The 26800-nt window shown below is 42.8% G+C and overlaps 1 protein-coding gene across 27 annotated transcripts in view; it reads left to right on the plus strand.

Annotated features, from left to right (window-relative positions):
- Positions 1-26800, plus strand: part of DLG2 (discs large MAGUK scaffold protein 2) — a 2208086-nt gene that overhangs the window by 2117395 nt on the left and 63891 nt on the right. For all 27 annotated transcript variants that reach the window (XR_003517338.2, XM_027578649.2, XM_027578631.2 and 24 more), the window contains one exon: positions 18345-18521. Coding sequence is in view for 26 of the 27 variants with exons in the window: in XM_027578649.2 (XP_027434450.2) it covers positions 18345-18521 (177 nt within the window). In the remaining variant the exon portion in view is untranslated. The remainder of the gene's footprint in view (positions 1-18344; positions 18522-26800) is intronic.

Genomic DNA, 26800 nt, shown 5'->3' on the forward strand with positions numbered 1-26800 from the left:
AGGGGATGATCAAAGAACTTTTCATTTAAAAGTTTCAAAGTTAAACCCAGTAGTAAGGAATTGGGGTAGGGGGGGAATGTTACTGCCAATTCCCCATGTGGAGGGAGAGACCTGCTAGCGGGATCCCACAGACCAAATGCAGATTAGTAAGATACATAGGAAATGAAGAAATGTGAAGAACAAGAGTTTGCTGTACAGATTTGGTCCATGTTAGTTTAAACTTGATTTTTTTTTAAGATTTTATTTATTTATTTGATAGAGAGAAAGAGAGCACAAGTAGGCAGAGCGGCAGGCAGAGGGAGAAGAAGAAGCAGGCTCTCCGCTGAGCAGAAAGCCCGATGCAGGGCTCGATCCCAGGACCCTGGGATCGTGACCTGAGCCGAAGGCAGACGTTTAATGACTGAGCATCCCAAGTGTATTATTCTTGAAAATAATAATTAACAAATAGATCTGAGCGTCCAGGAAACCCTTATTGCTGAGCTACAGTACAAATAACAGGGCTTACGATCTTTGAGGAAAACCAAAATTACCCTTCATCAGCAGCACACAAATGGCTGCCAGTGCTTGGATCTGCAGGTCTGTGGGAGAGAAAGCCGCAGACAGAACACAGGGGATAGGGCGCGGGCAACTAGAGACAGGGTCCGGTTCAGTTCCTAACCCTGCCGTTTACCTGGGAAGTAACCATGGTCAGTATCTGTGGACTTCACTTTTTTTAATTTGTAAAATGGAGAGATTGATAACAAATTCACAGTGCTCTTACTATTCACTGCCAACATATGAAATATGCCCACTCTGGTGGCTAACATGGCAGGTGCTCAAGAATTGTTACTTTCCTTTCTCATTTCCTCCTCCTCCTTTTTTTTTTAAGACTTTATTTATTTATTTGACAGAGAAAGACACAGCAAGAGAGGGAACACAAGCAGGGGGAGTGAGAGAGGGAGAAGCAGGCTTCCCGCTGAGCAGGGAGCCCGCTGAGCAGGGAGCCCGATGTGAGACTCGATCCCAGGACCCTGGGATCATGACCTGAGCCGAAGGCAGATGCTTAGCGACTGAGCCACCCAGGCGCCCCTCCCTCTTCCTCTTGAACCCCTTACTATCAGGCAATAGACTAAGGCATCTTTGCCTGGGGCAAAAATATATGACGGGTATTTTTATGTTGTATGTCAAAAAAGACTGACAGAAGAGAAAAAAATAAAAAATTAAAAAAAAAACTTCTAACAGTTTCATCAAAATAACATTACTGAAAACTACTTATAGCCACCAAAAGAGTTATTTATTAAATGTATCACTTTGAACACAACAAAGGGAGAGAGAGAAAAAGAGCAAAGGAATATCATAAATCCCAGCGAGAAACTTGGGAGTGAGAGACTACCATTGAACCGATTTAGAGAAATCATAAACTTTGTGACTTTACCATGAAATTATAAAAGCCCACATCTCTGTGGATTATCAAACAAATTACTTCACTCAAATACATTTCTCTCCCATATTTTACAGATTCCATATCCATCCCACTTGATGTTGGTGACTCCGTCTTCTCTAACTGATTAAATGAAGTTGAAAACAGCCCCTTGTGGATATTTCTTCCTGCCAGAATTGATCTAAATCTGTCCTAGGCAATGAGCCTCTTCCTTGCCAAACAGTCTACTCTGATTAACTTCACAAGTTGGTTCCCTTAGGATGTCCACCCGTCTGTAAAACAGGAAAGCCTGCTCCCCACTACCCCAAATTACCAGTCAGCAGGGCATTTTTCCAAAATCTAATACCTGCTTTCTTTTGGCAAATTTGATGGGAATCAAACATTCATCTTACCTAATTATTCCACTGCCAGTTGCTGTTATGCCTAAAACTCAATGATGAAATACTTATGAGCAACATAAGCCTATTTGCAGGTTTTGTTAATCATTTCTAACCTTTGATTAAAGACAAGAAGTACACCTGCCAAATGTATGGCCATGATGCAGAGCCTAGAGGACTAATATTTCTCTGGAGCTTGTATCAAATAACCAACCCTGCTGAAATTCGAGGTGATAGAAAGTTCCTAGAGACAGAGGAAATTCCAGCTATAAAAGTTATTGCCCAAAACTTGGGTTACAAAACCTTTCCCTTTGGTTCTGTGGCTTAACCCCTGGCAACTATCAGAAGCTGCTTATGATCTTGCAGCCAATCCAATAGAAGTGGGTGACCGCGGGAGACTGTCACACCATTTAGAGTGGGCAGCCCTTGGTTTCCTCTACAGAGTGCAGCGCTTCTACTGCTGCATTTAATAAACTAAATATAATTGATTTGCTTACAATATTGTCTCACCTACTAGACTCATATATTTGTGTGAGGGCAGAGATAGTATTCCACTCATCTTTTATCTTCAGCACTGAGCACAGTATTTGGCGCATTGAAGAAGCATATTAATAAATAACAGGACCCAGATGAGAAGAGAGAGCAGATGGAGAACAAATGAAGGAGTGGGGGCATTTCCAAGGTGGTGCCCAGACAATGTTACGACCACTGAAAATGGGACTATGGCAAGGGAAAGGGCAGTTCATGGCTTCACTTATGGGCTGGTAATTGGAGCTGTGGACCTTGCTGGCTCTAAGGGCCACTATCCAGCAGTCAGTCTGACAGCCTGAATGCTTCTCACATTAGTTCCTCATCCAACATCTTCCCCAGCATCATTCCTTCCTGACCTTCCACTGAATGCTCACTGGTCTAGGAATAAGTATCCTGGCCAAGTTCCCCTCATGCTTTCCTGCCCAAATTATACACTTCTATCAAGTCTGATTGGTCAACTTCAAGTTGGGTTCCCACTTGCTTCTTTATCAAACCCCAGCTATGGCTAACATGCAAAAATGGTATCAAGCAGCAAGTTCTCATTCTTTCCTCCTCTCATAAAAAGAAATGTTTCTCCACCCGTCAAAGTGCTCTCAGTCCATATACATACTTCACTGGATGGGCTGTTGTTTTCCTCCTGGGAGCTTTCTCTTGTTCTTTATGAATGTGTTGACATCCTAACCAGAAAATTTCCCTTCTTCTAAGGAACTTTCTCCTGCTTGTCAGTATAAACAACCTCTAAGGACAGAAAGGAGTCTACTCCTCAAAACATATGCAATAAATATCTGTAGAAATGATTTCTCTTGAGCGGTGCTATTTAGTCTTTGAAAGAACTAATCACAATTCTATCCTGTAGAGTTCTGTAATTAGAGTTCAAAACACTGGAGCTGGCACAGCTCTAGTTATCTCAAAGAGGCTTTGCTAAATTCTCCCAAAATGCTCGAAGAAAAATTTCTGTCAAGCTTTTATTTTGAAAGCAAGTGGACACCTTGCAGGAATTGGAGATGGGAGTGGGGGTGTCATGACATCAATAAGAGAGAGGTTTCTTCATTTTAAAGTGCTTGGGGACTAATGTACTAGATTGAAGATTCTCATGCTCTGATTTAAGGAGCCTCAGGGTTCTTCTCAGGGACCTTTGGGCTACTGCACCGTTGGAGTGGAAGAGGCCAAAACTTCTGATTTCCCTCTCTGTTGTCAATCAGATATTTGTTATATTGTTAGAAGCTTTCCTTTAAAGAAAAAAAAAGGTTTGTTCTGGTAATAAAACTTTTAAGCATTGCTTAAGATTATGGTGAGAGAGACACTGGCTAAAGGAAATATCTGGAACTTCTGTCTATCCCACTGCCACCATGTCATAATCATTAGGATCACTGCCTCAGCCCACTACCTGGGGTCTCAGCATTGGCTCTTGCCCAGTCCACTTTCCACTTTATATCCCGAAATTTGTTTTCAATGCAAATCTGATCATCTCACTATCCTGTTTAAGATCCTCTGATGGCCTCCCATTGCCATGAGGAGGAGAAAGTGTGCTTCATAAGCCTGCAGGCCCTCCAGGACCTGGCCGCTCATTTTAGGCCATCCAAGACATTGGTCTTCCTTCAGATTCACTGCCCGCTATTTCCTCCTTAAGAGCCTCTGCATGTGTATTTCCCCTGACTGTATCTGTTCATCTTTCAGGTCTTAGATTAGACAGCACCTCCTTTTGGAAGCCTCCCGAACCCATTCTGCCCACAGTACATTCCATTTCTCTCCACTGTATACTTTCATGGATTCTCTTCCCATCTGCTTTTTAAGATGTGTCATACTGATAACTATTTCTTCTATATTTGTCTTTCCTCTAAATTCCAAAAGTAGTCTTGGTTTTCTTATTTCACTGCTATAATCCCAATATCTAGCATAATACCTAGCATTGGCACACAATAGGCATTCGTTAACTGTGACTAAAAGAATGAATGCATGGTATCAGGCACTTAAAAGTTATGTGTATTGGCTGTCTTAGAGCAGTCCCACAGGACTCTCTGATCACTTTACCAAATGGAATGACAGCAGTAGTAGGGAGAGCAAGGCCCATTACCCAGTCACTCCAGCCCATGCGAAACGTCTCTACACCAAGCTCCCCTCACATTTACTGCCAAGAGAACCACTAGCACCAGGTCTGCCATTTAGTAAGAGCCAAATAAATGTTAAACAGATAGATCGATATTAATATAAATGCAAATTGGAATTACATTATTCCCGAACCCTGTAAAAGTTGAGTTGTAACAGAGTTTTCTGTGCCAGGACATATGATTCTTGCAGCTTTCCAAGTATCTATGCACCAGGCACCATGCTGCGGGAGTTTCACATGCTACCTCATTTGATCCCAACAATGTCTTTTAGGCAGATCGTAGTTCAAGCTGCTACAACCATGGACTGGGTGCCTGATAAACACCCGAAATCAGTTCTCACTGTTCTGGAGGCTATATGTCTGAGATTTGGGTGGGGCCCTGGGGAGGGCCCTCTTCCGGGTCACAGACTACCAGTTTCTCACTGTCCCCTCTCATGGCAGAGGGAGAAAACCATGCTCTTTTGTGATCCTTAAGGTGCTCATTCACCCTCATGACCATATCCCATCCCAGTTACTTCGCAGAGGCCCCACATTGGATGGTTAAAATGGTTTCAACATGGGAATTTTGTGGGGACACAAACATTCAGTTCGTGGCAGGCAGGAATTAGTCTTTCATTTACACAATAAGCAATGGAATTTAAACCTTGCCTACAGACACAGGCCAAATAAATCGCAGAGCCAGGACATCTCTCAGGTCTGACCAACACTCCATTGTCCTGTTGCCTGGTGCATAGTAGGTGCTCAATAGATAATGAGTGGATGACTTACACTAGGTGTATGGAAAATGCCCCAGCTTGAAAACATCAGCACTAAACTTAAACGATTATACTCTTGTAATAAAATGCTACTAATATTTACAGAAACCATAAATTCTTAAAGTATAAACACTAATATTTTGGATATTGTTAGTTCTGTTTTCTTTCCCTAAATTCCTAAACTATTAGCAAAAGCTGGGACATTTCCCACAGACATTTCATTCAACTAAGCACAACTGTGGAACAGAACTCTTTCTGATCAAGTCAGGCTACAGCCCAGCATTTGGCCCCTCAGCATTTTTTCAATAGTCACTGACCAAGTAGAGAATACTGCAGGGGTTTGTTTAAAAAAAAAAAAAAATGTGTACAGAAAGAAGAGTGGAAGGTGGGGTGACCCACAATGTATAACAAAAGCAGTTTATGATCTGAGGGATTTTTTTTAAGATTTATTTATTTGAGAGAGAAAGAGAGCACACAGTGGGGTGAGGGGCAGAGGGAAAGGGAGAATCTCAAGCAGACTCCCTGCTGAGCACAGAGCCCTGAACCAACTTCTCTATCCTGGATCCCCTCATCTGAGGGCTTTTGATCCATAATTCATTAATCTTCACAACAGATGGTTTCTACACTTTTCAGTGAATCTAGGTTGTCATTGATTGTAAGATGACTCCACATGTCACCAAGAAAGGAGAAATGCGTCAATTAAATTATGAGATGGCACTGATGGTAAGATACATCCTAACAGTAGGGGCACCTGGGTGGCTCAGTCAGTTAACCGTCTGACTGACTGTTGGTTTCAGCTCAGGTCATGATCTCCCCGGTCATGGGATCGAGCCCTGCATCGGGCTCCACACTGGACACAGTCTGCTTCAGATTCTCTCTCCCTCTGCCCCTCCCCTGCTTGCTTTCTCTCTCTAAAATAAATAAAAAAAAAATATTTAAAATGCTTTAAAAAATATATATATACATCCTGGGCTGCCTGGGTGGCTCAGTCATTAAGCGTCCACCTTTGGCTTGGGTCATGATCCCAGAATCCTGGGATCGAGCCCCTCATCAGGCTCCCTGCTCAGCGGGAAGCCTGCTTCTCCCTCTCCCACTCCCCCTGCTTGTGCTCGTTCTCTCTCTCTCAAATAAATAAAATCTTAAAAAAAAAGAAAGATACATCCTAACTGTAGAGATGGGAATGAAAAAAAAAAGGTGCATCTTAAAATTGATAAAATATAGTACTTTTAATCCCATTTTACAGATGAGGTAACAGAAAGAGACCTAAAGAGTTGAAGTAATGTTCCCAAGGTCACACAGCTTGGGTTCTGAATTCAGTTCAATTCAATTTAGCCTTGTGTCTCAATCGCCTCCCACTCTAGGCTCTGTTCGAGAGACACACAGATCAATGAGACCCTGTCCTAACCCTCCAGAACTGGGCAGTCTAGAAGGGAAAACAGACCCACAGGCAAGTCAACTAAAACGTAGCCTGCTGAACGCAGGAACAAGACCATGGACAAGGTAGCAACCTGGCTGGAAGAGGGAATCGATAGCCCTCTCTGGATAGGCTCAGGGAAGGATTACAGAGAAAGTTCTGAGTTTCATAGAATGGATTGCAAGTTTACAGAATGCTTGTTTCTTTCTATCTAGTCAGTGCTTTGACTTTCTAAATAATGTTAAGAAAAATTCTAGAGGGAGGAGGGTGGGGGTATGGGTTAGCCTGGTGATGGGAATTGAAGAGGGCACATATTGAATGGAGCACTGGGTGTTATACGCAAACAATGAATCATGGAACACTACATCAAAAACTAATGATGTAATGTACGGTAATTAACATAACATAATAAAATTTTAAGAAAATAAAGGAATCACTCTGGAAAAAAAAAAAAGAAAGAAAAATTCTTGGCTGAAAAATTCCTCTGCAAGGTGTGAGCTGTGGTAGAGTGTCTGAGAGGAGGAAAGGTGTTCCATGGCCCAGCTCACGTGCCTGCTTCCAAGGAGCAGCAGGATGCAGAAGAGGCTGAGTCTTCAAGATGTGAGATAACTACTGTTAGAGATGAGGTTTCCATAGGAGAATGCGTGAAGGACACACCTGTTTCAGTTGGTTGGGGTAGGCAGGTGAACGACCACTATCACCTCTCAGCTAGTAGACCTGGGAGAACTGTCCATTCATCATCTCCTTTCTGAGCACCTGATGGGATTCCTGTTCTGGGATCGTGTAGCCCCCCATAGTAATTCCTATGATAGCATGGACTGCATTCAGTTTTAACTATATTTGGAGCCTTTGCACTGGCTGTTCCCTCTTCTTAGAACACTGTCCTCAGATGTCTTCATGATAACTCACCTCCTTCAAGCCTTGCCCCAACTTTTTTCTCAACGAGTCCTACCTTGACCACACACCCCCAAAAATGCAACCTTTGCCCTACCACATCTCTACCCATCTAAAAATCCTGATACCCCTTACTCTGCTCTAATTTTCACTTTTCCATAGCAAGTATCAACTCCTATTATACTGTGTACTTATTGCCATGTCCTCTCGCTAGGATGTAAGTTCCATGAAGGCAGGAATTTTTGTCTGTCTGCATTCATCGATAGACCCCGAACTCCTAGAATCGCCACTGGTATGTGCTTGATAAGTATTTACTGAATGGGTGAATGAATGTGTGAGTAGCTGAATGAATACACCCTTAGCTCTATTCTCAACCCAACATTAAGCTCCATGCGAACAGGAAGCAAGCCTCCTGTTCACTGCTGAGTCCTCCGTGATTGGCACATAGAAGCCACTCTGTAAATAATATTCCATTAAATGACTATTACCTCATATCCATATGTGGAAGTTAAATTACATCCTGAATTCAATGTTTTTACCTGGGTAAGAAAGGAACCATCTTCTATCTGTCCTCATTCAAAAAGTGATAAGGGGAGCATTGATGGACATAGGTGAGATTTTGAGGGGAAGTTTTCCCTAATTCCATATCTTCCATTGCCTCAATCCAGGCCTGTTGCTCCCATCCAGTTTTCTGAAAACTCATAGACAGAAAAGCGAGCTCAGTATCAGGGGGAGCTGAAGTGATAGTCCAACCTTCTGGTGTTGTGACATGTGAATTTCATCACCAAGCCTGATGAACTACCACTGAGGATTTGGGGTAGTCATGTCAAACGTTCTTGGATGTCTTTCTCCCCTTTTCCATATGCTCGTGAGAGAAATAAACTTTCTCCAACATCTCTTCTAAGCCAGGCAACATACCAGCTGATCCCACCTGTCAGTCAGTAGATACTTAACAGTTTACAGGGAAGAAATTTGGATTTTACACTCAGTTAACAAATATTGAGCACCGATTAGGTTCTAATATGTCTTGTATGTGTAATTCGCATTAAGGGCTCTGTTGGGCAGGGATCTTGCCTCTCATTTTGCATCTTTGGAGACCCAGGGACAGAGATGAAAATCACATAGCTGCTTTGAATGGCAGAGGTGCTATTTGAACCCAGGACTATCTGATGTCCATGTCTCATGGTCTTTACATGTGTCTTCTCTAGAAAAACTTAAATGTTTAAATGATAATTGTGTATCAGCAATAATGAAATTCTGTATCAGGGTATTTCTAGGGGCACCTGGGGGGCTCAGTTGGTAAGTGTCTGACTCTTGATTTTGACTCAGGTCATGATCTCAGGGTCTTGAGATCAAACCCCACATCAGACTCTGCACTGGGCATGGAACCTGCTTGGGTTTCTCTCTCTCCCTCTCCCTCCCTCCTACTTGCTCTCTCTCCCTCTTAAAAAAAGGGGAAAAAAAGATATTTCTTCTTTGTCTCTCATAGCAAGCTTACTAATTTGTGGCAATAAGACCCTAAGCCATGAATACCAGAGCTTGATATCCATTTTCAGCTTGGATCAAAAATAAAAGGCTGCAGTCAGGGCTATGTCAGCCCTTCTGAAATATCTTGATTAATGTATTTTGATTGCCTGATAAACAAAGCCAGCACATAAAAGCTTTTAGAACTGTACTAAAGCCTGGGCTATTCATCCTGGCCTATGTTCCCTTTCCCATATTTCAATCTCTGAGTGGCCAGCTGATGGCATTTGGGGGGAAAGACAATGATTTTAAGATGATTAATTTTTATAGCCTCACCCAACCCTGAAGTCTGAAGTACCATTTGCCGTGGTCTGTGGAGCCCTGACTTTGGGCAGGTTCAGATTTGCCTCTGCTTCCCTCCGATGAGGTCCTGTCAGTCGGCAGAGCTGTGTAAACCACCCTGACAGATTGCTTGGACACCCTGAGAAAGAAAGCAGGCTGGAGTGGGCCCCATCCCTGGAGACTCTGATGATGCCTTGTCTGAAATGATCAACACACAGGCCTCCGGACACAGGAAGTCTGCTCACACTATGTCCCTAAGGGACGGAGAGCACTGGTGACTCAGGAGAGACTAGGAGACAGGGTTGTTGCCCCTGGAAGTAATGCTTCTTCCCTGATTATCATCAAATGCCACAGCTGCGGAGAGGCCCAGGCTATGAGGACCTCTGGTTGGTGCCAAATTAATTCCATCTTTAGTCATGACAGTGACTGCCTGATTCCTTGGGTACAGTAGAAATTGAGAGTTTCCCAATATCCTCCAGACATAGAAGGAAATAGTCTGGCATGACGAGAAGTATGTCTTTACAGAGCACAAACCTGCCTTCTAAGGTTATTTATGACAAAATGGCATAACCCTTGTGATACCAGAGTCCATGGCACACGGTGCATTTAACCTTCTACCAGCTGGAAACAATGTCTGCACTTCAAGGAGTAGAATCTCTTTAATCAGAGATAATAAATACCTAGAGCAGTGCCTGGCACATTGTAAGGCCTACTGTGTGCTCAGGAATCATGGAGAAACAGCATCTTGGTCAGTGCCCTCTTAGCAAAGATTGACAGAGGCTAATGTGTTCTTATCCACTAACACTGATTTGTGGGTGGATTCTGCCACCCTTTTCACTAAGGACAATTCATTATTGAAATAGATGGGGAACTGAGTGGCCACACCAGACCATCAGCCTGGATGTGATGACTGGTCAACAGGCATATGTATGATTCCTCGAGAAGACATGCAAAGTAATCAGTACAGAGCTGATTGTGTGATAGTGTGTTTCCTTCTACCCTAAGATGAATGCGTTCTGACTTGAGAGACAGGAGCTTTGCATGGATCTTCATCATCTCCTAAGAAAGGCAGGGAAGCTGGTGCTGGATGCTGCTCAGGCTTTCCTATTGTTTCCAGTTGTCCGGCCTTCCTAAGAAAGAATGTGCACCACTGGATTCCAAGGATTGCCCTATGAGAAGTATAGGCTACAAGTGTAATAACAGAAAATAACTTTTATTGGACATCTGCTATGTGGTAGGCCCTGGGGATAGGAGGAATATGAACCTCCCCTGTCCACCAGACATATACAAACTAGAATTTGCAAAGATTAGAAATCACAGTACAATGTGATATAAGAGCCTCTAAGAGGGGCCTTTAACTCCCATTGAGGGTGGAGGAAGGAGAAAAGAAGGTCCAGGATTGATGGAGGAGACGGCACAGAGCAGAGCGATTTTCACAAGGCAGACACAATCCTAGGAGACACACATCCTTTCAGCCACATGGAAAGTTAACCCGATTTCCCCACAGTGCCTTGCAAGACAAAGGCATAGAACGTGACAGCTGAAACATGCCTTAGAGAAAGTGCTTTGGGCCTGTTGATTACACAGAAGCTGAAGCCCAAAGAGGTGAAGTAACTTAAGATCACACGGTGAGATTTCGCTGAAGCCAGAACCAGAGCCCTGCTCTCCTAAATCCATCCAAGCTTCTATTTCCAGGGTGCCATCTCTGTTTTTGAAACACTTATTTATTAGATTCATGAGGGGGCAAATGAATGCTTTTAAGTAGGAAAATCTAGGGGTGCCTTGGGTGGCTCAGTTGTTAAGCGTCTGCCTTCGGCTCAGGTCATGATCCAGGGGTCCTGGGATCAAGCCCAACATCAGGCTCCCTGCTCCGCAGGAAGCCTGCTTCTCCCTCTCCCACTCCCCCTGCTTGTGTTCTCTCTCTCCCTGCGTCTCTCTCTGTCAAATAAATAAATAAAATCTTAAAAAAAAAGAAGGAAAAACTATTGGAAATGGCTGATTTTTAAAATAATAGCACCTAAATTTCAGATCTCTCTGCTCCTAGTGCAGATCCCTTTCCCACATCCCCCTGGTGGAAAAATGTTTTGAGAAAGTTAACTGTATGTGTATTTTTATGTTATGTTTTAAAAAACACTGTATTATAATCTCCTGCCGATACTTACAGAAATGATTCGCCTGTTCCTAGTGTAGGGAAGAGGTGAAGTAAAGCAACTATTGGTTGGCAGTTAGTGTGTTAAAGGCTTTTCCTATGTCATCTCATTAAATCTCTCCAAATGTGCTGAGACCTGGGAATGATTAAGCCCATTCATTGATAAACTGAGGATCAGATTGGTTGTGAACCAATCTCAGTGACACTCAGGTAGAAAGAGGTGAACTTACTTGAATGTGTCCTCACTCCAGCATCTACACTTTTTGCACTATCCTCAGCTGCATACCTTAACAATGGAACAGTGGCATGGAGTAGAGAGCAGACTTTATCTTCTGCTGCTCTTCTTTCTCCTGCTGCATAGAGAGGTGAGAAACTCTAATCAAGCAGAAACCTCAGCTTCTGGAAGGAAGGAAATTGAGTCAAAGCACTCTGCTTCATGGGTTAAAGTTGTCATGGAAACAAAGGCTTCTCCAGCCCAAATAAGTTCACTGCATAGAAGGGAGTAAGCTGATGGTTGATTTGTTCATTTATAAAACATCTGCAAGGACTGTGCAGAGACTGGACCTGGGAGACCCTGACCTTCAGTAGCTTCTAATCCAGTAGCGGAGGTGAGACACTCCCATTCAAAACTGGACATTGTAGGCTTCCCAAGAAAGGTGCAAGCAGAGTGCTTTACATCTTCAGAGAAGGAAAAGTCTGCTTCTTCTGTGCCTGTTTCCTTATCTGAACATAGGAACAAATAACATTTATCTCATAGGGTTTCTGTGAGAATTGGATAAAGTATAAGAGATTAAAGCCTTGAATTTTTTATCTGCAAAGTAGGAATATCATACTTACATGTCACACCATTTACATGGACTCAATAAGATGGAATTATGTAACACAAAGGTACTTTGCACATGGCCGGCCAATAATAGGCACTCAGTAGGCTATTGTTATTGTTGCTCAGTAGTTGTTTTTATTCCAAAGAATCTTTGGCAGCGTCATCAAACTGGTGGCCTTTGCCTTCTACCTGCCCTCTATGAAATCACCCTCTTTCTTGTCCTCTGTTAGTTTGCCATTGCTTCTGTGACAAATTACTTTCCTCCATCTTCAAATCCAGCAATGGCCGCCGGGTACCTCTCATGTCACATCTCTCTGACCTATTCTTTGCCTTCTCTTCCACTTTTAAGGACTCATGTGATTGGATTGGACCCACCCAGAGAGTCAAGTATAGTCTCCCCATATTAAGACCTCTAACTTCAATCACGTCTGCAAATCCCTTTTGCCATAGAAGGTGACATATTCTCAGTTTCTGGGGATTAAGGTGTAGACATCCTCGAGGAAAAGGGGTTAGGGAATTATTTTCCCTACCATATCTTCAATGACCATGAGACGCATCAAGTAATTTTTTCAGTACTTAGTGGCACAGTCGCAGGGGTTCTCTTTACCCTTGTGATTCTCTTCTGTACCAGCCTTAAAGTGGTTCATCCAGAACTCAATCCTCTGGCCAACACAGAAAACATGCATGCTATTACGGTCCATGATTATTAAATATTACTGCAATCTAAGCCCAGTAGAAAATATGGGTGGTTTTGATTGGAGAGTGTTGCTTGCAAAGACAATGGATGGGATGGTGAAGCAAGTCTACAGGCCTTGGAGGCAGACAGGTCTCACATTCAGTCCTGCCCTCTCACATGATAGCTGGTGTGACACCGGACATATTACTTAAGTTATATAAGTCTGTATTTCCTCTTCTACAACACAAGGCTAATCCATGCCTTGTGGGGGCAGTTGTGAGGACTGAATGTGTCCTCCATAAACTACTCATGCCTCTCTCCTGACATCTAGTCCATGGTGTCATTATAAATGTGATTACCAAATCATGAAATCTCTGGAAGTGAGGTCTAAGCACAACGTTCCTTGCCAGGAGTTGCAAGCTTAATTCTACTGCCAGGAGCATGGGCTTTTGATTCCAACACATTTTTCTATATCTGAATCCTGGTTCTGCTACTTATTAGCTTTTTTTCATTTCAGCACTTTGGGTCTCATTTCCTTTATGAGATAAAAAACGCTGACATGGCAAGAGTGTTGTCAGAAATAATAACAAAATGGAACTCCTTCTCTGTGGGTGTTGGGCATTTCACATGCTTCACCCTATGGTGGGATCTTCGTAACAATCTTTTGAGTTAATGCCATCATTCTCTGCATTTCGTAGTTGAAAGAATGGCCATCTATGCTGAAGAGATAATCGAGGAAGTTAGGTAACATGCCCCAAATTCACAACTAGGAATAGCAGAGTTGGGATGTAAACCTAGGTCTCTTCTCTCTCCAAAGCTTGGCATATAACCCACATGCTGCCTTGCCTGCCCAGTACATTGAGTGAGATGATAAATATAAAGTCTTTAGTACATTGTGGGGGCACTTAAGCACAATTTCCATCAGGTGCTCAGGTGTCTCCCCATCATGTTGCGCAGCCACGAGGATGAGCAGCTGCTTCACTCCCCTTCCTAGATTTCCCCAGTTGGCAAAGGGCCACCACATGGTGAAATGCAGGAGGGCCGGGAGCGATAGGAGAGATGTTGCATTATTCCTCTCTAATTCTACTTGTCTAATGGACTTGTTAAAAGCACCCTAGGTAGAAAGTGTGAGTCTTAATGGCATTTTATAAAAGTTGCTGTGATGAATTAGCACATAAAGCAAATTAAAAACAGTTTATCGCTTTTTAAATTAGGTGATGGGGCACTGTAGCATTTCTCCCAGACACGAAGATCCATTAATATCCAAAGGAGTCAGAAGCTGCCGAAATGTATCAGCTGCTTGTTTTCAGGGACCTGACAAGTCTGAAATCAGTGTAATCCTCGAGGGGCAGATTGTCCAAGATAAATAGAACTGGGGAGGCGCATGTTGCTGAGCTCCTTCTGTGGGGACACCTATTGCTGAAGGCAGGAGGGGGACACCTTCCCTCAGGGATTCTTGGGAATAGAACAGAGCACAGTAGATTGCATGTCTGGCCTGGTGGGGACCGCCAGGAGCAGTGTCTCCTCCCCTCCCTTACACATGGGGACACAGGCTTGAGAGAAGCAGGGCTTTCAAAGTTCATCTGAAACATTTCCACAGACCTGTAGTGAGGATCTAGTTTGTGCCCAGTGCTGTACTGGACTCGGAAGATAGAGTGGGACTGTAGATATCTTTATACACAGTCCACAAGATGCCTACTAAGTGGCACAGTGGGGACCCAGATCTCCGGATTCAAGGCCAGCACATTTTTCAGAAAAACAATAATAGCAATAGTAGCTGCCATTTATTGAGCCCAGCCTGTGTCAAGCTGGTGTCCCAGTACTTTCCATATATTATTTCATTTAATCCTCTCCACAATGATCTGAAGTAGGTGGTATTACCATAGGCCACTTTTACAATTATGAAAACCTGACACCCGGAGAAGCTAAGTAACTTGCTTAAGATCACATGGTTAAAAAGTTGCAAACCCAGGCAGTCCGACCCTAGAGCCTGCCTTCTTGGCAACCACCTGCCAGCTTCCTGATGGCTTTTCTCCCTCTGCTCCCCACACTTTACATCCAGAAGGAGCCTGGTGCTAAACCACAGGTTCAAAGACTTTTAGGATAAAAAACACTGAGACAAGAACTGAGCAGTAACGGAACTTTGGGAATTTGGGGGCAGGGGGTAGGGGAGGGTGGTCAACCTTGAAGGGAGATGAAGAGTTCCTGGCACTGCTAAATTGTGAGCACGGCCAGAGGACAAGCAGGCTGGGAAACTGAGCTTACGATGAAATGTCCAAGAATGTGGATTTTGGAGCTGGACAGACCGTATTCCCAATGCAGTCTCCACCACATGCGTACATGTGACCTGGGGCTGGTGCCTTAATGTCCTGGTCTTCCTTCCCTCATCTGTAAAATGAGGATACTATTTTTACCTTCAGGTTCTTATGATGTCAAATAAGACAACAGATACAAAGTGCCAAGCTACCCAATATGAGCATAAGTAGTGGTAGCTGTCATGGTCATCATCCTTGCCACCTTGTCACAACCTCTCAGACTTGGGGGTGGAGGTGGGGGTTCTGGTGGGGAACAAAGTGAAGAGCATTGCACTAGGGCTCCAGATCAGACGACCCACACTCCAGCCTGAGGTTGCTGACCCTTGTATGCTGAGGTTAGTCTATCATCTATAAAAAGGGGATAATAGTATATCCATCATACCTTCTTTGTCAGAACGGATTGAATCACAAATGAGGTAGTGTATGTGAAAATGATTTGCAGTCTATAGACCTCAAGACAATGCCCAGGGTCGATGATTCACTAGGAGGGCTCACAGGATTCAGCATAGTCATACTCAGGACTGAGTTGTTACAGCAAGAGGATACAAAGCAAAATCAGCAAAGGGAAAGGATTTGGGGACAAAATCCAGAGGAAACTGGGCACACACTTCCAAGAGCCTTCTCCCAGTGGAGTCACGTGGGACATGCCTAATCTCTCCAGCAACAAATTGTCACACCAGGTGTAAAAGTTTGTCTTCTGGGGAAGCTCATTAAAGACTCAAGGTCCAGGGTTTTTACTGGGGGCTGATCATGTAGTCACTGTCTGCCTGGCCCATACCACAATTCCAGACTCACAGAAGAAAAGCAAATGTTCCACTTAAATGTTGTTTGTACAAACAGTTTAGGCATGGTGAGCCATTCTTAATAGGAAATAGTGAGAACCTTCCCAAAATCCAATTTCCCAGATGTCAGCCAAGAGCCATCCTTGTGGGCAGGTTTTTTTAAGAATAGCAATCTCAAGCTTGCTATGTTAACTCTTTTTTGCACAGAGTAGAATCTATAGAAAGGATTTTTATGAGTATCCACTCACAAGGGAAAGGTGAAATGATAATGACAGTTCATACTTGATGATTGTCACTATGTGCCAGGCATTGTTGTGCATGCTTTATTCTTACGTGTATTACCTTATGTCACATTTCATCCATACAACAACTTCATGATGGGGGTACTGTTATCATTGCTGGTATGTATGAGGAATCTGAGGCCTAAGAAAGGTGAGGTAGCTTGCCTGGATAATGAGCTATATGACTGGAAAGAAGTAGTAGAACCAAGAAAGGACTCTAACAGTATGACCCCAGAGCCCATATCCTTAACCACTATGCTCTAGCTGCTACGCTGTACCTACCATGAGCTGGGAGCCTCATATGTCTTATTAATGTTCGCAGCAGCTCCGTGCAAATGTAGTTATTGGACTAATTTTGCATTAAAAAAACCTGTGGCTCCAGAGTGCTAGTTCATTTATGTCACAGCACCCAGGCAGAGAAGTGATGGCGTCAGAAGTGGGCCTCTGCCCTCTCTCAGCCCCCTGTTGCCTGGGTGGAGCTTTGCCAAAATCTTTGGTAGGGAAGATGCAGATGGTCAAGGTGGAAGTGAGTCATTCTGGGAGCTTTGACTGAAAAGCTCTCCCCTAATTCCATGACTTAGGCACAGAGTTAGTGGAAGAAGGAGCTGGGTTACAAGTAATTCAAATTTTCCTCCAATATTTGAGAGCTCTACAAGCTGTCTTCAGCTCTTTTTGGTTGCCATGACAGCAGATATGACATTTTTTTCATGAGGGGAAAAAAAATGAAGAAAGGAAAAGAACCATACTTTGGTCCTCAGTGATCTGAGAAAAAATCTGTTCCCCAGATCTATCTAGTTTTGCTTGCATAGTGGTTACACTCCAAGGAAATTGTCAGGATGGAATCAAAGGGGAGTAAGCAGGCAGGTGGCAAAATCTGCTTCTCCTGAGAAATTGTACGCTGTATGTGTGTGGTGGTGGTTTGTGACTGGGGGAGACAGGAGGAGGCAGGCAATATAAGATTTGACACAAATTGTCAGCTACTTAAGGCAACACCTAGCTACTAAGGTCTTGGTCATCATTCCAGTTCTGTTTGCAACTCCCTCACCCCACCAATTTATACAGGTTACAGTGTGTTTGGCTTAGCAAAGGCTCAGCATGTGTTCTTTAGTGCGAACAACATGGTACATAGAGCAAGAATTACAATTCAGAGTGATGAGTGCGATGCTAAGATAGGCTTAGCATTCTGTGCAAGCAAAAAGATTTGTCTTATTCATATAATCTTGATCTATCTCTAGACACACATGTAAACATGGGTGTAATTATATTTTTTCATTATTGCATTTTGAGCACTTATTCATGGCGTTGGATTAACCTCTGCCACCAATTTATTTTATTTAATTTTTTCTGTTTTTTGTGGGTTTAATTAGCATTTTCTTTTTTAAAAGATTGGATTCCAGTATAATTAACATACAGCATTATATTAGTTTCAGGTGTACAATATAGTGATTGAACTGCAACCATTCAACTTCAGTAACGGTCCAATAGTCCAGGGAGTGGAAGGATCACAGTCCCCGATGGGATGACATTTAAGTTGTTACCATGTTTCCCCATTACAAAGGAAAGAGTTGTATGGACTGATATATCTGAGAGGATTTGTTCATAACACAAAATGCTTCATTCAGAAAGATGCCCATGCTTCTCTTCATGATTTCCTTCTTGTAGTGACTTTTAACATTTGATTATAGTGGGAGGGAAAGAAATCTCAGGTACTAAACTCCCTTAGTCACATCTCCCATTATCACCTCGCCACATAGGATGGTCTCCAAGGAAAGAAGCAGTACCCCCATTTTAGGGGTCTAGAGGCTGCCCCTGCAGCCTCCAAGGAGAAGCAGGAACTAACGTGGATTTGTGACCACAGTAGTGGGAATGGAGACTGCAATTCTGGGAGTCATTCCTGGAAGCTGGTATCGAACGGATGAAGGATTCTCAGGGCAGGAGTGGGTAATCAAAATGGTGAATTCGAAATCTGTGCTGCAGAGGTTCCTAACGATGTTCTCTCTTGTCATTTCTACAGAGCCATGTTTGACTATGACAAGAGCAAGGACAGTGGGCTGCCAAGTCAAGGACTTAGTTTTAAATATGGAGATATTCTCCATGTTATCAACGCCTCTGATGACGAGTGGTGGCAAGCCAGGAGAGTCACGCTGGAGGGGGACAGTGAGGAGATGGGGGTCATCCCCAGCAAACGGAGGTAAAAATGCCGTTTCTATTTCAGAGTGTTTGCTTTTCAGTGATCTAGGGGGTGGAAATAAGGGAATATGAAGATATGGCAAACTGTTCACAAAATAACCATTTGAGTGGGATAGTCAGCGGGGAAATTGTCAGTGGTGACAGGTGACATGAATTAAGTATTCTCATTCTTCTCATATTAGGGTTTTACCAAAACTGGTGACTGTGATAAGGCACAAAGAAAGAAAGGGGATCTGCTTACACCGCCTTCCTAAAACGTTTACCAGCATCCACATGTTCAAGATTATCTTATCAGCATATATGCTGACTTACACACTCCAGGTTATTCCAGAGGTTGACATTTACCAGATAACTTTACAGAAAGGTCAGGTGAAGGCCCAATAAAGTACAATTTACTAATCAAAGGTCCTACCTATGTATTACGTTCAAATACTGACAGGAGAAAAACTAAAAACCCTCATTCCAAATTCAGATGCTTGGGATATGAGCTGTCAAACATCTGGTGAGGTAAAGACTGAGTTTATAACTGTCTGTTACTGTTTTAGTTACTCCTGTTCCCCAGCCACCTCACAACTCCCACCTTCACTCAATCAGATACTTAGTTCTATATGTGTTTCCTGAGTCAAGACTACCACGCTCTTTCTCTTCTAAACATTTCTTCCACTATGCTTTCAAAAGGCGGGAACATACTTTGGAACAGCCAACCCCCTCATGCATCCCCAGCAGCTTCTAGTCCTCAGGACCAGGGAGGAACTTTCCTTCCCATGAACCTCTTTTTGGCACCAAGATATCGTCCATGAAACACATTTGTCTGTACCCCAGGAAAGAGATATGGTTATGAAATTGAAGTCAGGGATAACGTTTATTCAAGGCAGTCACCAACTTTTCTCAAGCTACAGGTTTCTCAAAGGGTTTTTCTCCTGTCCAAACACCCCAACACCTCTGTAAAGAGTCCTCAGTGAAGCTGAGCACTCTGGTGCTGCAATCCAGCAACTGAGCTAGCACAAACCATAGTAGGAAGATGTCACTTGTACCCAAGAATCACTCTGTGGGGCATTGGCACCCCAGAGAAGACTGGTCCCCCATCCTTCTCTGCATGGGGCCCACACAGCCCGGGGAGGAATGTGGGGAGAGGGCAGCAGGCTGACTGTCACACAGATGCTCCCTCATGGTTAGTGTGGAGGAGTGACAAAGAAGCCGCTGCAACTCCAGAGAACCTCCCTGCCCTCCGTGCCCCTGTGTGGGTCTCCCACCAGCACACAGTTCTCTGGGTCTCTTTAAACCTCTGGGCTCTGGGACACCTGGGTGGCTCAGTCCATTAAGCATCTGCCTTCAGCTTGGGTCATGATCCCAGGGTCCTGGGATTGAGCCCCGTGTCGGGCTCCCAGCTTGGCAGGGAGTCTGCTCCTCCCTCTACCTGCTGCTCCCCCTGCTTGTGTACGTTCTCTCTCTCTCTCTCTCTGACAAATAAATAAAATCTTTTAATAAAAAAATACAAAAAATATAAAAACCTCTGGGCTCCACAATAGTTGCCTCACATTGCTCTGAGAGGACATTGTGAATTTGTACTATGGCTTGTAGGGTTTTCTCAAAGGGTATATATTCAAAACAGTGACTCTCAGCACTATTTTATATTCTGTTTTTCCATTTCCATTTACTTAAAAGTAAAAGAGTCAAGGCATTTTGGTTTACTTCAATTTAATTCGTCAGAGCTGTCTGAGCCACTGCTCTATAGAAGAAAGAGCTATCTTATTGAATATGGCCCCAAGGATAGAAGTGGAGTGGAGGAAGCTATGTGGGACTAGATTTCAGCTCATTTTATTTTTTTTTAAAGATTTTATTTATTTATTTGACAGAGAGAGACAGCGAGAGGGGGATCACAGGCAGGGGGAGTGGGAGAGGGAGAAGCAAGCTCCCTGCAGAGCAGGGAGCCTGATGCAGGGCTCTATCCCAGGACCCTGAGATCATGACCTGAGCCAAAGGCAGACGCTTAACAGACTTGAGCCACCCAGGCGCCCTGATTTCAGCTCATTTTAAAGAAATTATTTTACTAGTTGGAGCTGTGTAGAGATGGTATAGATTATGTGGGAAGATAGTAAACCAGAAAAGTGGTTTTCATAGCAAGGGAACATTATAAAAGCTTAGATGTGCCTGCTCCCTCCCTCTCTGACCCTCTCCTCTGTGTGTGCATGCATGTATATGTGTGTTTGTGTGTATGTACGTGTGCGCGCGCATGCAGATGCATGCACACACACACAAATATTCTAATTCAGTCCATCTGGAGTGGGTCCTGGAAATCTGTATTTGTAAATCCCTCTGGGTGATTCTGATAATAGGTCTGGTGTCAGGAAATATAATAAAAAGGATTCAAGCTTTGGATAAAGAGTTGAACTATACAATTTTTCAGGCCCTTTCCAACCCAGAGGTTCTGTGATTCTAACCAGCTTTGTCAAATAGCCCTTCATTTGTTCAGTTATACTTCACTTTCCCCCCAAGGAACATCCTCAGTGCTATTCCTCTTGAGGCAATTTTCCACCTGCTGGTGGTCATTCTTAAGTTGGCTATCTTTCCTATTTTGGATAAAAACCATCTTAACAACCATACTACAGCTAGCCTGAAAAAGAAGTTTGTCTAGTGACTCTAATGTTGATATTTATTTGCATTCTATCTCATGAATGTTATAGTAGCTTCCCCCTCTGTGTGTGTGTGTGTGTGTGTGTGTGTGTGTGTGTGTGTGTGTGTGTGTGTGTGTGTGTTTATGGCTATAAATGAGTTTCTATCAACTTTTCTCCTTAGAATATTAATCCTTTCAAAAAATACTATTATTGTTTTATATATTTATAAAATAACACATTTCATTACAGGAAAGTGGGAAATTTTTGAAAGTGTAAAAAAGAAATAAAAATCATTTATAATCCTACCCCACGAAGAGTTCTTATTGCAAGGTTTTCTCATTTCACACTACATTTAGCATCTTAGAACTCTAGCTCAGAATAAGTGGGAGCTGGTACAAATATGATTTACTTTTAGACTGGGGTTAAATTTTTCAGTCTTTAATTCCTTGCTGGCCCCCTTTCTGAGTACAGTTCAGCTAGTAGAACTGGTCTGGGAAAATCTCATAATGGGTAACATCAGGGCATGATTTGACCCCTTACAAAAATGTTTCTCTATTGATGATTCCATTTAATCATCCCAATGAAATCAAGGTGGAGAGTATGAAAATTATTTCCATCCTCTTCTTTTTTTTTTTGAAGATGGTGAAGAAATTTTACTTAACAAAACACTCCTAGAGCATGCCAGATGCTGTTCTAAGCCCTTTACAATGAACTCATTTATTTTTTTTCTTTTTTCTTTTTTATTATGTTATGTTAATCACCATACATTACAGCATTAGTTTTTGATGTAGTGTTCCATGATTGTTTGCGTATAACACTCAGTGTTCCATTCAGTACGTGCCCTCTTTAATACCCATCAACGGCCTAACCCATCCCCCCACCCCCCCTTCCCTCTAGAACCTGCAGTTTGTTTTTCAGAGTCCATCGTCTCTCATGGTTGGTCTCCCCCTCCGATTTCCCCCCCTTCATTTTTCCCTTCTGCTATCTTCTTTTTTCTTTTCTTTAACATATAATGTATTATTTGTTTCAGAGGTACAGGTCTGTGATTCAACAGTCTTACACAATTCACAGCGCTCACCATAGCACATACCCTCCCCAATGTCTATCACCCAGCCACCCCATACCTCCCACCCCCCCACCACTCCAGCAACCCTCAGTTTGTTTCCTGAGATTAAGAATTCCTCATATCAGTGAGGTCATATGATACATGTCTTTCTCTGATTGACTTATTTCGCTCTGCATAATACCCTCCAGTTCCATCCACATCGTTGCAAATGGCACTATTTCATTCCTTTTGATGCCTGCATAATATTCCATTGTGTGTGTGTGTGTGTGTGTGTGTGTGTGTGTGTGTGTGTGTGTGTGTATATATATATATATATATATACACCACCTCTTCTTTATCCATTCATCTGTCGGTGGACATCTTGGCTCTTTCCATAGTTTGGCTATTGTGGACATTGCTGCTATAAACATGGGGGTGCATGTACCCCTTCAGATCACTACATTGGTATCTTTGGGGTAAATACCCAGTAGGGCAATTGCTGGGTCATATGGTAGCTCTATTTTCAACTTTTTGAGGAACTTCCATACTGTTTTCCAGAGTGGCTGCACCAGCTTGCATTCCCACCAACAGTGTAGGAGGGTTCCCTTTCTCCGCATCCCTGCCAACATCTGTCATTTCCTGACTTGTTAATTTTAGCCATTCTGACTGGTGTGAGGTGGTATCTCATTGAGGTTTTGATTTGGATTTCCATGATGCTGAGCAATGTTAAGCACTTTTTCATGTGTCTGTGAACTGTTGGGACCTCATCAAGGTAAAAAGCTTTTGCACAGCAAAAGAAACAGTCAACAAAGCCAAAAGACAACTGACAGAATAGGAGAAGGTATTTGCAAATGACATATCAGATAAAGGGCTAATATCCAAAATCTATAAAGAACTTATTAAACTCAACACCCAAAGAACAGATGATCCAATCAAGAAATGGTCAGAAGACAAGAACAGACATTTTTCCAAAGAAGACATCCAAATGGCCTACAATGAACTCATTTAAACCGCATTACAACCCTTTAAGAGATGTTATATTATTATGCCCATTTTACAAATCAGGAGGTTGAGGCATAGAGGGGTTAATTAAATTGCCTGAAATTGCCCAACTAGTAAGTGGCAGAACCAGGATTTGAATCCAGGCTACAGAATTCATACTCTTTTTTTTTTCTTTTTCTTATTTTTAATTAAGGGAGGAGAAAGAGGGAGGAGGGAGGGACAGCCGGAGAGGGAGAGAAAGAATCTTAAGCAGCTCCACACCCAGCACAGAGCCTGACATGGGGCTCCATCTCATGACCCTGAGATCATGACCTGAACCAAAATCAAGAGTTGGATGTTTAGGGATGCCTGGGTGGCTCAGTCAGTTAAGCATCTGCCTTTGGCTCAGGTCATGATCCCAGGGTCCTGGGATAGAGTCCTGCATCGGGCTCCCTGCTCAGTGGGGAAACTGCTTCTCCCTCTGCCTGCTGCTCCTCCCCCTGCTCATTCTCTCTCTCTCTCTCATTCTGACAAATAAATAAATAAAATCTTAAAAACAAAAGGAACTGGATGCTTGACCAACTGAGCCACCCAGACACCCCAACAGAATTGGTACTCTCAACTTATATTCAATCCTTCCTGCCCAAGTTACAAAAATAAGATTTGACACAATTTAAATGAGTAAGCATTGTTTTGGCAGTATCTGTGTGCCAAGCACTGTCATTGGGTCACTGAAGCCCAACTGGAGTCACATGCTTGTGGGACTAAACATGTGACAAAGGCACAGCCACATTGTGATTAGATTAATGGGGGCTCTTTGTAACTAAAGGTACTATCCCTGTCAGCTTGGGCTGTCATCACAAAATACCATAGACTGGGTGTTTTAACAACAGACATCCATCTTTCAGAGTTCTGAAGGGCTAGAGAGTCCAAATTCAAGGCACTGGTCATTTGAGTTCCCAGTGAGGGCCCTCTTCCTGGTTCATGGATAGCTTTCTTGCTGTACCCTCACATGGTTGAAAGAGAGGTCATTTCTCATGCTTCTTCTTATAAGGACACTAATCCCATTCATGAGGGCCAAACATTCAGTCCATAGTGGGGGTCAAGGGATGTGAAAGACAGCAGATAGAGGGATGAATTCCATCTGATGATAGCACCAACCACGTATGGTGCCAAGTGCTTTCAAATACACAATTTCATTTCATCTTCACAAAAGCCTCATAAGGAAACTGACGGTCCAAGAAGTCAAGTAACTTGCCTGAGGATGCACAACCAGCCACTGGCTGAACCCAAGTCTCTCTGATGGCAAGACCACATGGCTTTCCACTATACCAAGAGTATACTAGAATTGTCAATTAGGAGTTCTTAATATATAGCAGACACTGGGCTAAACAATTTTTGTATTATCTTATTTAACATTCACTGTAATTTTCTGAAGTCTATGTCAATACTCGAAGTTTACCAACATAAATCCTGAGATCCTAAAAGGCTGAATGAACTGCCCTAAGTCACAGAGCCAACAAGTGGCTGATGCAGGATTCAAACAAGTCTGGGTTTGCAAAACCTGGCCTCTTAGCATAGAATCACTGTTTCCTGAGACTATGTAGTTTTTGTGAGTGACCAGGATATGATTTGTTCCACAGTCTTTTAATCTGAGTCTTTATTCATTGCCCCATAGTGATGGTCACCTGGGCTCTCAGATGACAGGTTTGTAGCTAGCATTGCATTAAGGTTTACTCACCTAACCTTCACAGAGAGCTTGTGGCCAGTCACATGGATGGCATTTTCATCCTTGTAGAGCATGGGCACAGGAATACCCAGCACCAAATGATGCTCCCACCATCCAGTGCTCCAAGCCTGACCTCATTATGTGTTTGGCCAGGACCTGAAAATGCCAGATGGGGAATGGGTGAGAGGGCAGAGGGAGACAGTTGGACTCATTGAAGCATAACCATTTGGTACTCCCTGGAGATGCTAGTTGTCAGAAGTGATTGCTCAGATTTTGCCATCCAGTTTACATTTTCAGTATTTTGGTCAGTGACCAAACTAGGGTGGAGAGGATTATTTCTGCTTAAACAATCTAATTAATTGCTTGCCTCTTGAGTGTGAGAGAAGTAAGGCAGTACTTCTCATTTCGATTCAGTCTTTCTATACAGGTGGCCCACCATTTCCTTAGGTAAAGCTTTAATATCATCTACTTCTGCCAAAGGAGTCTTACTTAGTAACATAATTAGAGAAGGTGATGCTAAACTTGATGTAAATTCTTACCAAGTGAAAAAGTCATGAGTTGGTAAGTAATTTTTTATTAAAAACACTGTTTGAGGGTAAGTCACTTAACTCTTGAGCCTCAATTTTCACATCCAGGCCCACAACACTCCTTGAGGGTTTATTCATGCATTCGTTCATTCATTTGTTCATTTATTCAACAAAGATTCATTAAGCATCTACTATATGCCCAGCTCCATCTTAAGTCCTGGATTGTTGTGCGGTTATGGATAATATAGGCAAAGTGCTTAGTACAACATCAAATACCTTGTACATACTCAAATAATGGGTATTTTCCTTTCTTCGTATTTGAGTTTTTAGTGCTTGAAAGAACACACCATTATTTAGAGCCCTATTTCCCAGCCCTACCTCTCATTTGAGCAATAAATTATCCACCTGCATCCCAAGAAGCAAGAGAGGAAGGGGCTGAGGTAGGTAGGAGAAAACATAAGCCATAGCCACCTACCACTGAGAGAGGGAATCAACATGGGCCTCCGTGATGGGAAAGCAAAACTATGATGGGGTTACCGTGAATACAAAAAGACTGCCAAGAAGAGAAATTAATTCAATATTTATGATATAATTCAATATTTATAGTGTTGCATATAGTCATTTAGCTAACCTAAATTTCAGTATTAAAATTTATTATAAATTTTAAAGCCCAGGGGTTCGTGGGTGGCTCAGTCTGTTAAGCGTCTGACTCTTGATTTCAGCTCAGGTCATGATGTCAGGGTCATGAGATCAAGTCCTGCGTTGGGCTCCACACCAGATGTGGAGTCTGCTTAGGATTCTCTCTCTCTTCCTCTCCCTCTGTCCCTCTACACTCTCCCCAGTTCTCACATTCTTAAAAAAATTTTTTTAAAGCCCAACCTATTATGGTATGGTGTTATGTAAGTGATTATATACTTGCATTTGGTTATGGTTTATTTAATTCAGGACATTTGGGATATGGGGATGCAATGGAGAAGGTTGGTTATCATTTGTGAAAAACTTAATGCAGATATCTGAAGAACTGTATTGGCCCTAAAACTGTGTATAACTCATCCAAAATCTTATTTGTGTTGAGAATTCCCATTGCAGAAGAGAGACGAGGAAGATCCTGAATGCTATTTCCCAAGCTGAGTAGATGTGAACAAACACTCAAGTTAGCTTTTAGCAGATGTGTGTTCAGGCCCTGTTTCTACCACTTTTTAAACTTGGCAAGTTTCAAGTCTCAGCTTTCCCAGCCATAAAATGGGGTCAATAATACCTACATCATTTGGTTATTGTGAGAACCAAATGAGAGGCTATAAATGTAAAGGAATTTTTCAATAATAATTTTATGTTAAAACTTCAGCCAACACTTATATTATCATCATTCTCATTAATGAAACG

This window comes from Zalophus californianus, chromosome 11 (genome assembly GCF_009762305.2).
Source record: "Zalophus californianus isolate mZalCal1 chromosome 11, mZalCal1.pri.v2, whole genome shotgun sequence".
NCBI classification, from domain to species: Eukaryota; Metazoa; Chordata; class Mammalia; order Carnivora; family Otariidae; genus Zalophus; species Zalophus californianus.